The 17006-nt window shown below is 40.0% G+C and overlaps 3 protein-coding genes and 1 non-coding gene across 4 annotated transcripts; 2 read left to right on the top strand and 2 right to left on the bottom strand.

Moving 5' to 3' along the window:
- Nucleotides 1–430: 430 nt before the first annotated feature.
- On the top strand, nt 431–2749 carry LOC147856448 (putative pentatricopeptide repeat-containing protein At3g01580). The gene has a single exon (XM_087329122.1). The coding sequence runs from the start codon at nt 431–433 to the stop codon at nt 2747–2749; it is 2319 nt and encodes a 772-aa protein (XP_087185248.1).
- Nucleotides 2750–4441: 1692 nt separating this feature from the next.
- Nucleotides 4442–9041, top strand: LOC147856449 (pentatricopeptide repeat-containing protein At3g09040, mitochondrial-like). The gene has a single exon (XM_087329380.1). The coding sequence runs from the start codon at nt 4678–4680 to the stop codon at nt 8776–8778; it is 4101 nt and encodes a 1366-aa protein (XP_087185506.1). The 5' UTR covers nt 4442–4677; the 3' UTR covers nt 8779–9041.
- A 772-nt stretch (nt 9042–9813) lies between these two features.
- On the bottom strand, nt 9814–9887 carry TRNAI-AAU (transfer RNA isoleucine (anticodon AAU)). The gene has a single exon. It is a non-coding gene; the product is annotated as a tRNA-Ile (tRNA).
- Nucleotides 9888–10692: 805 nt separating this feature from the next.
- Nucleotides 10693–13696, bottom strand: LOC147856451 (uncharacterized). The gene is made up of 3 exons (XM_087329388.1): nt 12977–13696; nt 11537–11690; nt 10693–11366 (listed from the first exon to the last, which is right to left on the bottom strand). The coding sequence occupies exons 1-3, from the start codon at nt 13585–13587 to the stop codon at nt 11007–11009; spliced, it is 1125 nt and encodes a 374-aa protein (XP_087185514.1). The 5' UTR covers nt 13588–13696; the 3' UTR covers nt 10693–11006.
- Nucleotides 13697–17006: the final 3310 nt, after the last annotated feature.

A 17006-nucleotide genomic window follows, 5' to 3' on the forward strand; every position in this document is an offset into this window, starting at 1 on the left:
AGTAGTAGTAGGAGGAAGCGAAGAAGAAACCTCCCAAACCAGAATAGAGAAATTGGAGTTAACTACGACGAGGGAACCAAGCAATGTTATATGGATGATAATGATGATTGAAGATTATTCGGGAACAGAGCAATGCGATATTTATCAGATGTATCAAAGATCTACCTCACATTATCGATAATCTGATTTTTCTTCATATTCATGTTTTGGGTAGAGAGGATCGAATATCTTGAAACGGATCATAAAAAAGTTTGGGATTCCATTACCACATAGGAATCATTGCTTTTGGAGTGCCTTGATCTCATGGAGATCTTTGCCCTCAGTGATTGCACTTATTGCATTCAAACAATTCCATTTGGACTGCCCTTATCACATAGAGGTCATTGCTCTTTGTGAATGTACTTATCACATAGGAATAACTGCTCCTGGAATGCCCCTTCTCACAAGTTATGTCAAAAGAAAGCTACCCCAACATGCTCTTGACCTTTACCTCCGGAAGAGAACTGAGAACTCTTTTCATCTTAATGAGCACGATTCTGTGGCTTTGCTCAAAGCTTGCTCTCAGCTACAAGATATGGAGCATGGTATGGAAATACATGCAGAAGTTGCAAGGAGTGGATTGCTCGAGAAGAAGGGTCTTTTTATAGGAAGCACTTTGATTCATATGTACGCTCAATGTGATTCTCTTGTGAAAGCACGAGAAGTATTCTTCAGTCGCCGTTTCCAAGATATTGTAGGTTGGAATGCACTTATTTCATCTTATGCAAACCATAACCATCCGAAAGAGGCTCTTGAGTATTTTAATCTTATGCAAAGCAAAGGTATATCTCCAGATGGTGTGACTTATGTTTCTGTCCTTAAAGCTTGTTTTAAACTTAAATACATCGACAAGATCCATTCCATACATGATGAGATTTCCCGAAAAGGATGCTTTAATAGAAACCTTTATATTGGTAGTACTTTGGTAAATATCTATGCTAAATGTGGTCTTCTTGCAAAAGCGCAAGAAGTGTTTGAGAATCTTCCGAGTAGAAACGTGATTATTTGGAATGCATTACTAACTGCGTATGTTGAATATGAGCTCTTCAAGGATGCACTTGAGGGATACCAAAAGATGCAATTGGAGCATATCTCTCCGGATGCCGTTACCTATGTTTGTGTTTTGAAATCTTTCTGTAACATGGGTATGGTTGAGAAAGCCCAAGAATTGCATATTGAGATTGTAAGGAAGGGTCTTCTTCTCCCAAACCCTTTCCTGGCTAGTGCTCTGATAGATATGTATGTGAAAGTCAGATTGCTTGCGAATGCAAGAGAAGTATTTAATATGCTACAAGACCCAAATGTTGTTGTTTGGACTGCACTTATTGTAGGATATGTTGAACATGGAAAAAGTGAGGAAGCACTCGATTTGTTTGAACAAATGAAACATAGAAGGGTCTCTCCAGATGCGGCAGCGTATATTTATTGCTTAAAAGCGTGTGCTGATATTGGGGCTATAGAGAAGGGGCAGGATATACATTTCGACGTTGAAAGAGAGGGGCTTATTGGAACAGATATTGTCATTGGAAACGCTCTAGTTTATATGTATGCGAGGTTTGGATTACTTTCACAAGCGCAAGTAGTGTTTGACAAGCTTCCATTGCGAAATGTTGTTACCTGGACCACTCTGATTTCGGGATATATTGATTATGGTTATGCTTTGGAAGTGCTTGCATGCTTTGAGCTCATGCAATGTGAGGGCACATATCCGAATATTATTACTTACATGTGTAGCTTGAAAGCTTGTGGCTATGTAGGAGCAATGGATAGAGGCGAGCAAATATATGAAAAGATTGAAAAAGAAGGGTTACTTGGCACTGATATCATGCTCGGAAACACGTTGGTAAATATGTATGCCAAATGTGGCTTAGTGTACAGTGCAGTGAAAGTGTTCGATAAGCTTCCAAGGAGAGACCGAGTATCATGGAACACGTTGATTGGAGGATTCACACAACATGAGTATGGTCATGAAGCACTTAAGTATCTTGAAAAGATGCAACTAGAGGGTTTCTTTCCCGATGCAGTAACTTATGCTTGCAGCTTGAAGGCTTGTAGTTGTATAGGAGCCAGAATGAAAGCTTGGGAAATACATAGCGAGATTGCCCAAGCAGGTCTATTGGAGGATAACGTTATTGTTGGCAGTGCTTTGGTTGATATGTATGCTAAGTGCGGTTCCATTTCTACTGCTCAAGAAGTACTTAACAAACTTCCAATCCAAGATATTGTCTCATGGAATTCTCTCCTTGTAGGATACGCTCAGCTCGGAGAATGTGATAATGTTTTCCAGACATTTGAGAACATGCTAGCTGAATCGCTAAAGCCAGATCTTGTAACGTTCATCATTGTTCTTAATGCATGTAGTCGGACAGGTCTTTGTCATAAGAGCCAAACTTACTTTCAAGCTATGAGTAGAGATTATGGCATCAATCCGACCCTTCAACATCATGGTTGTATGATTGATCTATTTGGTCGCTGGGGACAAGTTGACGAGGCGATAATCATGATCAAGAGAATGCCATTTTGTGCAAATCTTGCTATATGGAATACTGTGTTGGGTGCATGTAGGAATTTAGGAAAGGAAGGACTTGGAAAGGAAGCATTTGTAAATGCCATCAAGCTAGATGATGGTGATTCTGCGGCGTATGTATTGATGTCTCACATCTTTGCCTTTTCAAGTAGTTCTAATATACATGAAGGTATCAGTTTATGAGTGTAAGACACCGAATCCTAAATGTGCCCCAAAGTCATTGCATGGTGGAAGTAGAACCTTGTCCCCTTCGGTTGCAGCTTTATATCATGGATGAAGAAAGTAATCCTGGAGCCATCCAATATGTAAGACGTGAAGAATACAATGCAAATATTTACCTTCCATGAAAACACCATAAATTTGGATGGCTTGATATTCCATCATCGAAGGAAAATTAATATTCAGATAATGAAAATGTACCATAACAACTCGTGATGCTTCTCAATACTCAAGCTCAAGCTTCGAGTGAGTGTTACATGAATCTTTGTGCCATTACTCAAAATGCTATGCTTCTTGAAGGCGTGTGTAAATGTTACATGTACATACATTTATATATGGGCACAAACACTCCGCATCGGTATTCCATCTGCATAAAGAGTGCAACCAGAATAGCTAATCCATGTAACAAGTGTCCCAGGATGTCCACTTTGGATGTTGATTTTAGTTGTATCGGAGGAGATTTGGAAAATAATATCATGACATCATAAGATTGGCATGGCATTGATGGATTACCAACTAGCCCAAGATGTCTTTCCCCACCATGTATATGTAAAAATCTATGGTGTAGAAGCACATTCTTTTTGCAAGGAAAATGAACTTGACAGGTACAATATAGATCTAATCACTAGAACTAGTATGAAGTGAAAGGAATCAAGACGTAGAAGTAGAATAGGCTCTTTGAAATTTAATTTTGAAAGCATTTACCAGGAGCTATAATGACTTGTGATTTTACTATAGACCTTTCAATGTAACTTGGGGAAATCATTGCAGTTGTAAGCTTCAACGTTAGGACTTCAACTTCTAATTTCTATTTGCAAAGAAAACTAAGAAACAAATACCGATTTAACATATGTGCACGTAAGATACTTCCACAAACATGGTTGATTGGGAAGATTCTAGCAAAAGAAAAGCAAGAAATATTGGTACATGACTTGTGTTGAGAAGATCATAGGGAAGAAACTGTCCATATTTTTGAAATATGGTCCTCAATTTGTGCATGCATATGAAAGGATTCAGTATTATAATTTGCATATTGAGTAATGTCAAATCTGCAACAACACAAATGAATAGGCATGCCACTTTGCAAAATGGCAAAAGAAAAAAAGACACAACAATGAACTGTATTTTAAGTTTTTTAAACTCAAATCTAGGGTTGCATCAACCTATACTTGGTGAACATATGTTTGTAAAGGGGATATCTTGTTGACTACGTTATAAGTGGGAAAGATTGCCCTATCAAACCGGAATATGTGTTTGCCAATTGCCTACATGATTAAGGATTGGACCACAATTCTCGCAACTAGCATTGACAAATTTGAGAGGCTTGTTTGTAATCATGCAACCCCTATCTATGTGCACTAGTTATGACCTACAATAAGGTATGAATGTAGAACCTTTAAGAAATTAGAATCACCCCAAGGCAATAAAGGTCAAAGAAGGTTAGAAGATCAACAAAAGAAGATCAGATTAAGTGGAATCATTCTTTTTCTTCCTCAGGGGCATTTGCAGGAAATAGAGAAAACTGCAGAGAAGCAGTTCTTTCCAATGGATGTGGATATGGATATATACATACATATACATATGCTTATGAGAGACAGCATTCATTCTTCTAATTCCAAGCCAGGATATGTGCATGCGTATGAGAGAGAGCATTCATTCTTCTAATTCCAAGCGGGGTAAGCCTGAACTGTGAATTGATACTCTCTGTTAGGTTAAATCAATTGTGTGCATATAACCACAGGGAAGACAGGTACAGTGAAAACGAAGACAGAGACATATAGACATAGACAGATACCTAAACATACAGACGTAGACATAGGCATTATATGCATAGACATATAGACATATAGACAGAATGACGGGCTACCATATTGTATTTTCTTGTCAAGAAGATGCAGAAAGAAGCAATGCTTCAGCTACGGACATTTTGCGAGAACGGGCAAATGGACAGAGCATTAGACCTTCTTCCTCGAGTGAACCCACCACTCTCGGTCAGTGTATATCTCTTTCTTCTCAAAGCATGTATAAAGAACAAAGAAGGGCTCATTCAAGCAAAACATGTGCATGCCCATATTGCTCGAGGAAATGTCTGCCTAAATGGCCTTCTGGGTGACTACTTAGTTGTAACACTAGCTAAATGTGGTGGTTTAGAAGAGGCAATAACTGTATCTGCCCAACTACCTCATCTAACTGTTTTCTCTTCGACAGCCATTATTTGTGGTTATGTTGATTCCCGACGCCCTCATGATGCCCTTCGAATGCATCGTTTTATGCAAGAAAACGATATTGAACCCAACACCTACACATTTGTTAGCCTTTTCAAAGCATGTGGAGATATACCAGATCTTGAATATGGAATGGAATTGCACGATGATGCTCATTGTAGAGGTCTCACAACCGATGTTGTTGTTGGTAATGCTCTCATTAGTATGTACAAGAAATGTGGGTCTATTTTGAAAGCTGAGGATTTGTTCACTAATATGCCCTTTCGATCACTTATTACTTGGAATACTATGCTTTCAGCTTATCTTGAACTCAATCAAGGTGAGTCTGTATTGCATCTATATGCCCAAATGCAAGAAGAAGACAAAGATGATGTTGAGCCAGATAGTTATACCTATGCTACTCTCTTCAAGGCATGTGGTAGTATAGGAAACCTTAGAAAAGGTATGGAACTTCATTTTGAAGCTCAAAGCAGAGATTTAACTCGTGACATTTTTGTTGGTAACACCCTTGTCAGCATGTATGGTAAGTGTGGGGCCATTGAAGAAGCAAAAAATGTTTTCATTTCACTTGATCAACATACCCTTGTATCATGGAATGCAATGCTTTCAGCATTAGTTGACCAACAAGAAGGAGAAAAGGCTCTGTTATTGTATAGGCAGATGCAAGAGGAAGGTAAGAATCCGGATCGATCGACCTTTGCAATCGTTCTTCAGGCTTGTGTAGTTATAATGGATATGGAAACACACATATTTGAGAAACACAGAACTGAGATGATGGTGTTAGAAATTGGACGGGCATTACATGCTGATGTCTGTAAGAAAGATTATATAGACGATGTACAATTGAGCAGCTTTCTTTTAAATCTATATGGTAAGTTGGGAGCTGTTGTGGAAGCTGAAAATATTTTCTCTATGTTGTCAGAACTCAGTATCGTGTCATGGAATGCTATGCTCCTAGCTTATCTTGAAGTGGGCCAAGGGGAAAAGGCTTTACAATTATATACTGTGATGGATGAGAGAGGTGTAGTTGAAGATAATTTAACGTTTGTCTTTATTCTCCGGGCATGTAGCATGCTGATGGTTCATGCTCAGTTGATGTATCAGGATATAGGATATATAATCCATGATAAAACCTTAAAGAAAGGCTTTTCTTCTGATCTCTTTATTAGCAGTATCCTTGTAAGCCTGTATGGGAAATGCCAAGCATTAGTAATGGAGGCTGAGAACGTATTCGGTGCAATGTGTGAGCATACTGTTGCGTCATGGAATGCTATGCTATGTGTGTATGTTGAACATGGCATGGGACAGAAGGCTTTGCAACTCTATGCACAGGTGAATAAAAGGGGTGTTTTTAATGATAAATCAACAAGCATAACTGCATTGCAAGCATGTGCTGTCCTTGTCAAAGAGGAAAGAAACTTCTTGACAGTGGAGCAATACACGAAGGTAAGAATAGCGTTAGAAATAGGTCGTGCATTGCATGCCAATTCTCGTAGAGAGGGATCTGAGGGTGATTCAGATATTAGAAGCGCTCTTATTAGTTTGTATGGAAAATGTGGAACCATTGTGGAAGCTGAGATGGTGTTTTGTGCATCATATATTAATGATGTTGTGTTATGGAGTGCAATGATTTCCGCATATGTTGAGCAAGATGAAGGGGAGAAGGGTTTATGGTTGTATGCAGAAATGGAAAATGAAGGGGTAAGTCCAAACCAGTTGACATTAGTCTTTGCACTCCAGGCATGTGTTACAATTGCAGAGCAGAAAGGTTGTTTCTTCAGTAATTCTATGTGTCTAGACATCGGATATTCTTTACATGCTGAGGCCTTTAAGAAAGGCTTCGCATCACATATGCTTGTAGGCAATACTATTATCACTATGTATCAAAAGTGCAAGGCTTTGGGTGAAGTGACAGATACATTTAGTGCATCGTTGTGTCATAACATTGTTTCCTGGAACTCCATGCTTTCTGTATATGTGGACCAGGGTGATGGGGAGAAGGCATTGAGGTTATATAGACAAATGCAAGAGGAATGTGTGGGTATGGATCAACTAACAAGTATTTTGGCTCTTCAGGCGTGCTCAATCCTTACAGATATAGAAGAGAGACAATCTGCCAAGGAGATGCGTCTAGAGATAGGGCAGGCATTACATTCCAACATCTACAAGAGAGGTTATTTGGACGATGCCTTTGTGTGCAGTACCCTTGTTAATTTTTATGGGAAGTGGGGGAGCATCGAACAAGCTGAGCATGTTTTTACAGAATTACCTCACCATGATGTTGCAATGTGGACGGCAATGCTCTCTGCTTATGTTGAGCAAGATCTTGGAGGGCAGGCTTTACAATTATACATGCAAATGCAAGAAGAAGGTGTAAGTCCAGATCAGAGAACACTTGTGATTGCTCTTCAAGCTTGCTTGAACCTTGCTGAAAAAGGAGGCATTCTTTTCAACGAAAGAGAATCAATTGAGTCTGTGCTTGTAAAAATCGGACATGCATTACATACCGATGCATGTAACCAAGGTTTCTTGACAGATACCTTTGTTGCTAGTGCACTTATGAGTATGTATGGAAAATGTTCTGCTGTTATGGATGCGGAAGATGTATTTAGTGAGTTGTGTCGGCCTGATGTTGTGTCGTGCAATGAGATGATGTCGGTGTATATAGCACAATACCAAGGTGAGAATGCTTTGCATTTGTATAGATTGATGCAACAAGAAGGTCTGATTCCAGATCAGCTGACCTTTGTTATGACCCTTCAAGCATGTACGATTATTGCAGATGCAGGATTATTAAGTATTAGGGAAGCTTTGGAGGTCGGACGTTCATTACATTCAGATGCTTGCAAAAATGGCTATATATGGGATTTTAATGTTGATAGTGCCCTTGTGACTGTGTATGGCAAATGTGGTGCTTTGATGGAAGCTGAAAAGATCTTCAGTTCAATACCACAGCCCGCAGTTATTATATGGAATGCACTCTATTCAGCATATGTTCAGCAACACCAAGGAGAGAGAGCTTTGGAATTATATAGGAAGATGCAGTTAGAGAATACAACTCTTGATCACGCCACAATTATATGCATTTTGCAAGCTTGTAGTGCGACGGGAAGCTTTGATTTATGCCAAGAGCTTCATTTTATCATTGTTTGTGCTGGATGTGATTGGATTACATTCCTAGAGACGACGTTGATTCATGCTTATGGGAGCTCAGGGTCCATGGCAGATGCTCGGGCCGTGTTTGATAAATTTTATGATCCAGACATTATCTCGTGGAACGCATTACTCACGGGTTATGCAAGCCAAGCGAACTCTATTGAGAGTTTCCATATGTTTGAGGAAATGACAGTTATCAGTTTAATGCCAGATGAAGTTACCTTTTCTTCATTACTCTCAGCTTGCCGTCATACAGGACTAATTGAAGGCATGGAATGCTTTGAATCTATGAGCCGGGATTATGGTATAACAGCTGACTCACAACATTATGAAACTATGGTCGACCTCTTGGGTCGAGCCGGAGACTTCAAGAGAATAGAGAACATGATGAGGACTCTGTCAACTTCACAGGTGAATGTCACATTCTTATCATGTTTGCTGGGTGCCTGTCGGACGCATGGAAATGTAGATCTTGCAAAATGGGTATTTGAATCTGCGTTAACTTTGCAACCCAACATGCCGAAATTGTATGTTATGATGTCAAATATATGTGCTGATGTGGAATCGCATGCTAATGAGAATGGTGTTGAGATTCCTTTCCATGAATTCTAACAATTTGATGCCAGGGCATCCATTGGTTCATGGTGTTATTGGACGAGGAACAACAAAAAAATTAACAAATAAGAAAATATTGTTTCTTGACCAAGAACTGTTGTAGGAAACTATCTATGGTGTTGCCTGTTGATGCAAGCTCTTGATTCAAGTACTTGGTAACATCTCAAGATATTGCCCTACTCAAATATATGGACAGCATAGTGTGCTTGGCCAACGAAAATAGCAAAGAGAATTAAGGAATATATTATTTTGCCCTGAAACTGTTGTTTCTAGGCATTCTAATGGTGCCTAATTGATATAAGTGCTCCATTAGTATTGGGGTATCTCCAAGTTATCAAATAACATTGCAAAACCATATGACCAACATGGAACTCTCTTTGGTTAATAGCATACCATGGGAGAGTAACTCTAAACTCTTTAGACACTAGTTTAGAAGCTTTTTATTAGCCAAGGTGTTGAACAATGATTGTGATCAATATAAGTTGACACCCTAACAAATCTATGAAGGCCATATCTAAGATTGTAGGTCCTCGTATAAATAAGACATTAGGTGATAATTCAGAGCATAAAAGCATTGCTTTTATATGACCTTAGAAAGTTATAGCTATAAATTAAATTTATAAATGAGCACCATGAGCTTTACAACCTTTAAAGGCTGTGCAAGTGCTCAAAGTCTAAATCAGTGGGTTGTGTTAAGGTGATACACTTTTTTGTTCAAGATCATGTACAATGAGTGCTTTTTGTAGCATTTTTCTCCCAAAATATTGGCTTTATGAATTCACTTTCTAGAATGGGGGAGTTGAAAGCAACAAGGCAATCTTTTTCAACCCTTTACTCCACATTTATCCTAAGAAGTAGGTTCAAGGGTTGAAAACAACAATATATATATATCTCAAACACATAATCCGATTCTCTATACTTTTCCAGGATCCAGAGTTCAAAATTATAAGTGTCTTGATATAAACATCCCATTATTAATACTTCAAAAGCATATATAAAATTCATTTCCCTACAATATCAAGAATTGCTCAGTGGCCCATGCAGGTCTCGAACCTGCGACCTTCGCGTTATTAGCACGACGCTCTAACCAACTGAGCTAATAGGCCAGTAGATGACAGCATCACATTTAATTAAATTAGGTAATTTTACGAATTATTGTTCGTCTGAAAAGTCCTATGCGGAATATTCCTTTCACAACATCAATCTTCAGACTGCCCATGTGGTGCAAAAAGTTTAAGCAATGACAGAACATTACTACGTTATGCCAAATCTACTACACTAAACAAATTGCCAGTAGCTACTATTCCTTCTACGAGAGATTTCGCATTTTATTGCCAATCTAATTTCATCACAATTCACTTCAGAAAAAAACTACCATTTAAACTCAAATAAAGTAATCGACACTAGCAAAAATAAATGCTTATGGATGTCATGAATTTCCCATCAGACCAGTTGTTACTAGCTTAAGTACACTTCGTATGATACATTTGCAAAACTTAAACCTTCAAACTCTACATCATCTCATGAATCATTTCATCACAATTCACTTGAGAAAAAAACTATCACTTAAACTCAAATAAAGTAATCAACACTAAACAAAAATAAATGCTTATGGATGTCATGAATTTCCCATCAGACAAGTTGTTACTAGCTTAAGTACACTACGTATGATACATTTGCAAAACTTAAACCTTCAAACTCCACATCATCTCGTGAACCTTCAACCATGCAATCAGCTATGTACTTCATTGCACCAAAAGCATGCTAATCAGATATGAGAAAGTAAACTTGCTTGTTCACAAGGAAAAAAGCTCCAATATAAATGAATAGATTTTCTGATATATCACTATTGCTTCATTGCATTTTGCACCACATAGAATGGTTATTATGGTTCCAATATAAATGCATAGATTTTCTAATAAATCACTATTACTTCATACATAAAAAATATAAATGGCATTACATTTTCCACCACATAGAATGGTTACCATGGAGCAACAACTTTCAGAAAAACAAAACAAAAAATAGACAAGTTTAAATCAGTGCCATATGTCCATTCAGAAAATTACTATGTTCCTGATGCATCTATGTCATTGTGCGGATAAAAGGAGGGTCCCAAGTACCATATTTTATGAGTTATATAACACTTTCAGGTTCACATATTTCAAGCATCTAATCATCATTATGGCATGTGAAATGAAAAGGAAACCCTAAACCCTCTGCATTCAAGCCGCAGCAATGAGAGAGGGCTTTGCATCTGATCCCTCGACAGTTGTGGCAGGTGATGTCGTGGTTGCAGTGGTTGCGGCCGGGGTTGGTGCTGGTGCTGGTGCTGGTGCTGGTGGTTTCATATGAGCTGGTGGGTTATGTTTCAACTTTACCAAGACTTGCCTCATTCGTGTAAGATCGGTTGCTTTCCCTGGTTTGGGACCATGATTGACAATAACCGAAGGTTTTTTCTTGTCTTTGTTACCTCGAACTTTTGACTCAAGGGAAGGCAACTCATGAGGAACAAGTTCTGCAATTGCTTTCCAATAATGCTTATCCGCGGTGGCATGAAAATTGGTAAGATTTTCAAGGAATATCTGAAAATTCATAAATAATGAAGATGAGTGGAAACATTGTTGCCATTAGAATGTCTCAAGAATCCATATCGTGTAATAATGAATTCTCAAATGCCAAATTAGTCCAATTATACAATCTCTAACTCATAAAAAGTAATCATGTAAGGTTCAGCAATAGCGATTAATCCAACCTTCTCTTTGTCGCGATTGTTGTTCTTATTGGCTTCATAGTTCATTTTCCGTTTCTCATAAAATTCATCCTTGAAGGCATCTGCTGCATCTATGATCTGGGAGAGCTTCTCACGCTCCTTTGTGGCTTTCTCCTCTAGATGAATCGCATTCTTCCTGCACCCGAAGAGTTCAAAGGGCCTTAGACATATGTCAATGATTCTATTCATTCTCTTACAATATCTTCCTTGAAAGTTATAATAGCCTTCATGCCATGCAACTCTATCTCTCTCTCTCTCTCTGCAGGAGGTCACATGAAGGTCATGGTATCTTGAAGAATCCAGGAATCACTCCTGCCAGCCCACCAAGATGCTTTATAAGAGCATGGCAAGTTTAAATGGACTCACCAGAAGATATAGACCGTTGGCTATGCTAGAGTGGAGATGCCACCAGCATGGAAAATGGAAACTGGCACAAACAATACTATAAATTTGAGAACATATACCCATTGAAAGCAACCCAAAGATGAGAGGGTAGATCAATGCCATTTGATGCATGCATGGTGCAAACACTGCGTCATGGAACTGAGGCTATGGTTGAGGTGCAATATCACCAAATACATTTTCAAGAACCCCATATGGAAGAGCGAGCTGACACTGGTCTTACCAGATTCAATGTATGATGTGACACTGGATCTGTGGACGCTAAGCTACGTCATCTGTAGAGAATGAGAGACCGCGCATATGTATGATGCCGTACCTATATGCATCAATGCGTTGATATCACAGGTGCAGAGCTCACTGCAACACCCATGATTGTGGAAACCTTCTTCAAACAATCTGTCCTATGTATGATGTCGTACCTATATGCATCAACACCTTGATGCTGCAGGTGCAGAGGTCACTGCAACACCCATGATTGTGGAAGGCTTCTTCCAAACAATCTATTCTATTCATGATAAGTTACTACCACATAGATTCATTTGATAGGCATTGAATAACTTTAGGAATAATTATGAGTGAGACAAGAGTACAGATAGACACATTGCTCTATTTCTACCCCTTATGATGATGATACTCTCTTGCTGACCTGTCATTACTTGTGAGCTATGGGACATTTATCCATGTATTGAGGTTGTTGACGGAATTCACCTGCTCGGATTGTCATAAAGTTTTGGACACCAGATCCAGATCCGGATCCTTCATAAAACCCTAATTTTGGATCTGAGAACGCAAATACCTAATAAATCTACATAAATACCTTACAAAAAACCTTCATTTCTGAAGCTAAAAGTCCAAATAAGGGTGATCGTTATTTCCTTGCAAAACTCTATTTTGTGAACCAGAAAGAATAATATACCTACACTATCTACATTGTGTTTGAACCTGAGATAAATAAAAAAGAAAAGAGCTCGCAAATAGTGTAGAGAAAAGTAGCAAAGAAAGCAGCATATTGTCACATACCGTCGCCATTCTCGAAGAACAAATCCTTCTTCAGGTTCCATTTCATCAGGCGGAGGAAGAACGGATCCATTGAGTGGAGACGAAGAAGAGGAAGGAAAAGGGTAAGTAAATGGAGAAGAAGCTTCTACCTCGCTACTGTGTGTGAAAGCTTCGCCATGGCTGCTAGAGAAGCCTTTACCATTGAAGTCGGCAGAAGGAGAAAAATTGTCATTGTCGATGGGAGAAGAGAAATCTGTGTGATTCCTCGATTCGAAAGACTGATGTCGAAATGGATCAGATGGAGAGATATTTCCTCCATCCACGTAGCCAGCATCCTGATCATCATCATCATCAAAGGGGCTTCTATAAGAGGGTGGTGCTTCAGATCCAAGATCTAGATCGAATCCATGGTTTCCTCCATCAGTAAGAGACGCTCCGCCATAGCTTCCTCCTCCTGCTCCTCCTTCTTTCCCTTCTCTATCATCTTCATCATCGATGTCCAGACCTCTGTGTTTCTCTTCACTTGTATAGAGATGAGGTTCGTAGCTTTCTTCAGTCTCGAAAGCACTTCCGCCGCCTGACGCGTGCAGATCTTCGCCTCCCCCGACGTATGGGTCGAAGCTCGTGGCCATAGCTTTGTTCTTGATCAGAGCCCACGGAGGAAATTAGGGTTTCCGAGAGATCTGCGATCAGCAGAGAGACGGCTTTCTTCTTCTTCTTCTTCTTCAAACGAGCGAGAGAGCTTCAAAATACATACATACTGTATACATACATACATACATACATACATACATACGCTCGTGTGAGAGAGCTTCAAAATACATACATACACATACATCATACATACATACATACATACATACGCTCGTGTGAGAGAGCTTCAAAATACATACATACACATACATCATACATACATACATACATACATACGCTCGTGTGAGAGAGCTTCAAAATACATACATACACATACATACACATACATATACAACATACATCATACATACATACGCTCGTGTAAGAGAGCTTCAAAATACATACATATACAACATTCGCATGCATACATACATACGTACACTCGTGTCTATCTGCTACCAAATCATAAAGAGGTATTCCTACCAAGGGAATCGCGGCCACGGCCGGTGCACGACACTTAGCTCAAAGCGCATGTGATCTACACCATCTGACCTTTATCCCCAAAAAAAGCGCACCATCCAAAAAGCTGGCAGCCTCTGTCACCAAGCTCCCGACACTAACTACCTCTGTCACCAAGAGCCTTGGTCTCTTGACTATGGGAGCCTAACCGTCTCAGGACAAGCACCCAACTCAAATCAAATGCCTCAATGACTTAGATGTAGGCTTCCAACTCAAATATAGACATCAAAAACTTCAAAAAAGTCTTAAAAAAAAAGTCTGATATCAAGATCTTACACCAAAATTTCTTCAAAGAAAGAACCAAAAACTTTCAATTACTAACAAGTTATGGACCTCCTTTGGTATCAGAAGAATCTATACCTAACAAGTTCTAATGCACCTCCTTTGGTATCACAAGGAATCTAGAACTAATAGGTTCTAATGGACTAGCCATAGGCTTGTGATATCGTCTTTACACATGCTCATCCTGTAACATGCCTTGCATCCCCAACGTCAAATAGATCATCTTTGCAACAACTTACGACATGTGTGTGCACCAACAAATAGTACACATTCGGTCTACTTCCTGGAACATGAGGTCAATATATTGAAATGGTCATGGTCCCATGGTCATCCCCATCATTCCTTCAAACGTCAACATGGAAGCTACACCCACATTGTGATGAACCCTTTCGCCGTTGAGTGCAACAATGAATACAACGAGGCGCATATGTGTGATGACAATCATACCTAGTCACACACGCACGCTTTAGGAGCCCTTTCCAAAAGCATGTGTAATATTTGGTTTGAACATCCATGAGCGTATCATCTAGCTTTTGGACAATCCTGCCTAGTCACACACGCACCCTTTTCAACCCCTTCCGAAAGCATGTGTAATACTTGGTTTGAACATTTACATTGTCGTTACATACATACATACATACTGTTGAGAATCAAACTCAACTTCCCTAGTGTGGGAACACACCCTAGTATACTCAAGTGTGAAAACTCCACCTCCTAATATAGTAACTAGTATGTCATAGAACCTAAAATTAGTGTAGTTAAGTCTCCACCACTCTTTAGTAAGTGGTGGTTGTATAGAGACAAGGTGACTACATAAGGACCTCTCTCCTCCTTTTTGTAATAGTTTGGTTAATTCACGTTCTTGTGAATACAATTTTTCAGTTGTTTTCTGTATACAGTGTGTTCTCTCTCTCTCTCTCTCTCTCTCTCTACCACACACACACACACACACACACACACACACACCCCTCTTCCGCTCCAAAAAATCATATCCGATTGTTTACATGGTATCAAAGCGATTGGTAGCTTGTTCCAAGCCCATGGTATTCGTGTGTGTTGTGTTTAAGCCGATGTTCACGAAGAACCGGTTGATTGTTGTAGCAACAACCTGCACAATTTGCATCATAGAGAAGAAAAGATTCAACATGAATACTCAGATGGGAAACGCTCGTCTCACCAAGAAACTCAACAGAAACAACTATGCATCTTGGGAGTACAAGATGCACCAATACCTTGTTGGTCAAGGCTATTGGAGTTACGTCGAAGGAGCACAAGAAACACAATCCAACCCAACATATGCCGACTACCCAGCTTGGGAGCAAGCGGCAAGTCGTGTGTTGTATTGCCTTGCATCATGCATCATGCGTCCATGATCACATGCTCGACTACATCAGAGAGGCCAAAACACCAAAGGAGGCGTGCGGAAATCTCAAAAAGATATTCGTGGCCCCGCAAGAAATCTTAAACTCCATCAAGAGTTGAATAGTATTCAACAAATGGACATGTCAATTGGTAGCTACACTTTGAAGATCAAGGAGTAGTGTGATGCCCTCGGGTCAATCAACGTGAACATCGATGACGATGACATGGTGCAGATATGTCTCGGTGTCTTAGCACCTCGGTTCAGCACGATAAGGTCGGTCGTCCTCACAAGGGAAAATCCTCCCTCCTTCGATCTCCAGTCAATGATGTTGGTCGAAGAAAATCATGTCCAGACAAGAAGCAATGTGCAAGAAGGACACATGCTATATTCAAATTTCGATGGAGGAAGAGGACAAGGTCTGGGAAGAAGAGGCTGATTCGACCAAGGTACAACCACCAGGATTTGAGTTGACTATGCATCTGATTGTTGTTTGCCTACTCAAAAAGCCTCTCTATGGCCTCAAGCAAGCACCGAGAACATGGCATTTGAAGATAACCCAATATCTTCACCAAATCGGCCTCAAAATCTCCAAGTCCAACAATTCTTTGTTCATCCGGAGCTGACGGGAACTTTACGTTCCTTATGTCCAACGCTCGGCCACAACCGAGATTCTTTTCATACACAGAAAAAACAGGTAATGAAACGCGACACTAAGGGGAGAAATGGTACACAGGAGGTTTACGTGGAAAACCCCAAAATAGGGAAAAAACCACGGCAGCCCACAGGCTGCAAACTGTCACTATGTAGGAATATACAGCAGTGAGTTCACTGAGGCAACGACCTCGTGCTCTCAGATCTTCGCCACAGGCGGCGGTTACAACAGAGGCAACGACCTCGTCTCTCTCTCTCTCTCTCTGTACAGTTTCGCGCTCTATCTTCTTCTTGCACCAACAAGGGAGAATAACAACAACAAAAACTACACAACTAAGAGTTTGCCCTAAGTCATATTTATACTAATATGACTTTTCGGCTATTTACAAATGTAGCCTCGATGGGCTCTCAGAAACATATTTACGAATATGTCTCTTCCTCCGGTTCATACCGGGCCTACACCATCCGGCTCTCCGCAGTCGGGTACTCCCCATCCGGTTCATACCGGGCCTACACCATCCGGCTCTCCGCAGTCGGGTACTCCCCATCCGGTTCATACCGGGCCTACACCATCCGGCTCTCCGCAGTCGGGTACTCCCCATC

Source organism: Azolla caroliniana, unplaced genomic scaffold (genome assembly GCF_043228905.1).
Source record: "Azolla caroliniana isolate FFs.n. ecotype wild unplaced genomic scaffold, voAzoCaro1.0.p SCAF_13, whole genome shotgun sequence".
In the NCBI taxonomy this organism is placed as follows: Eukaryota; Viridiplantae; Streptophyta; class Polypodiopsida; order Salviniales; family Salviniaceae; genus Azolla; species Azolla caroliniana.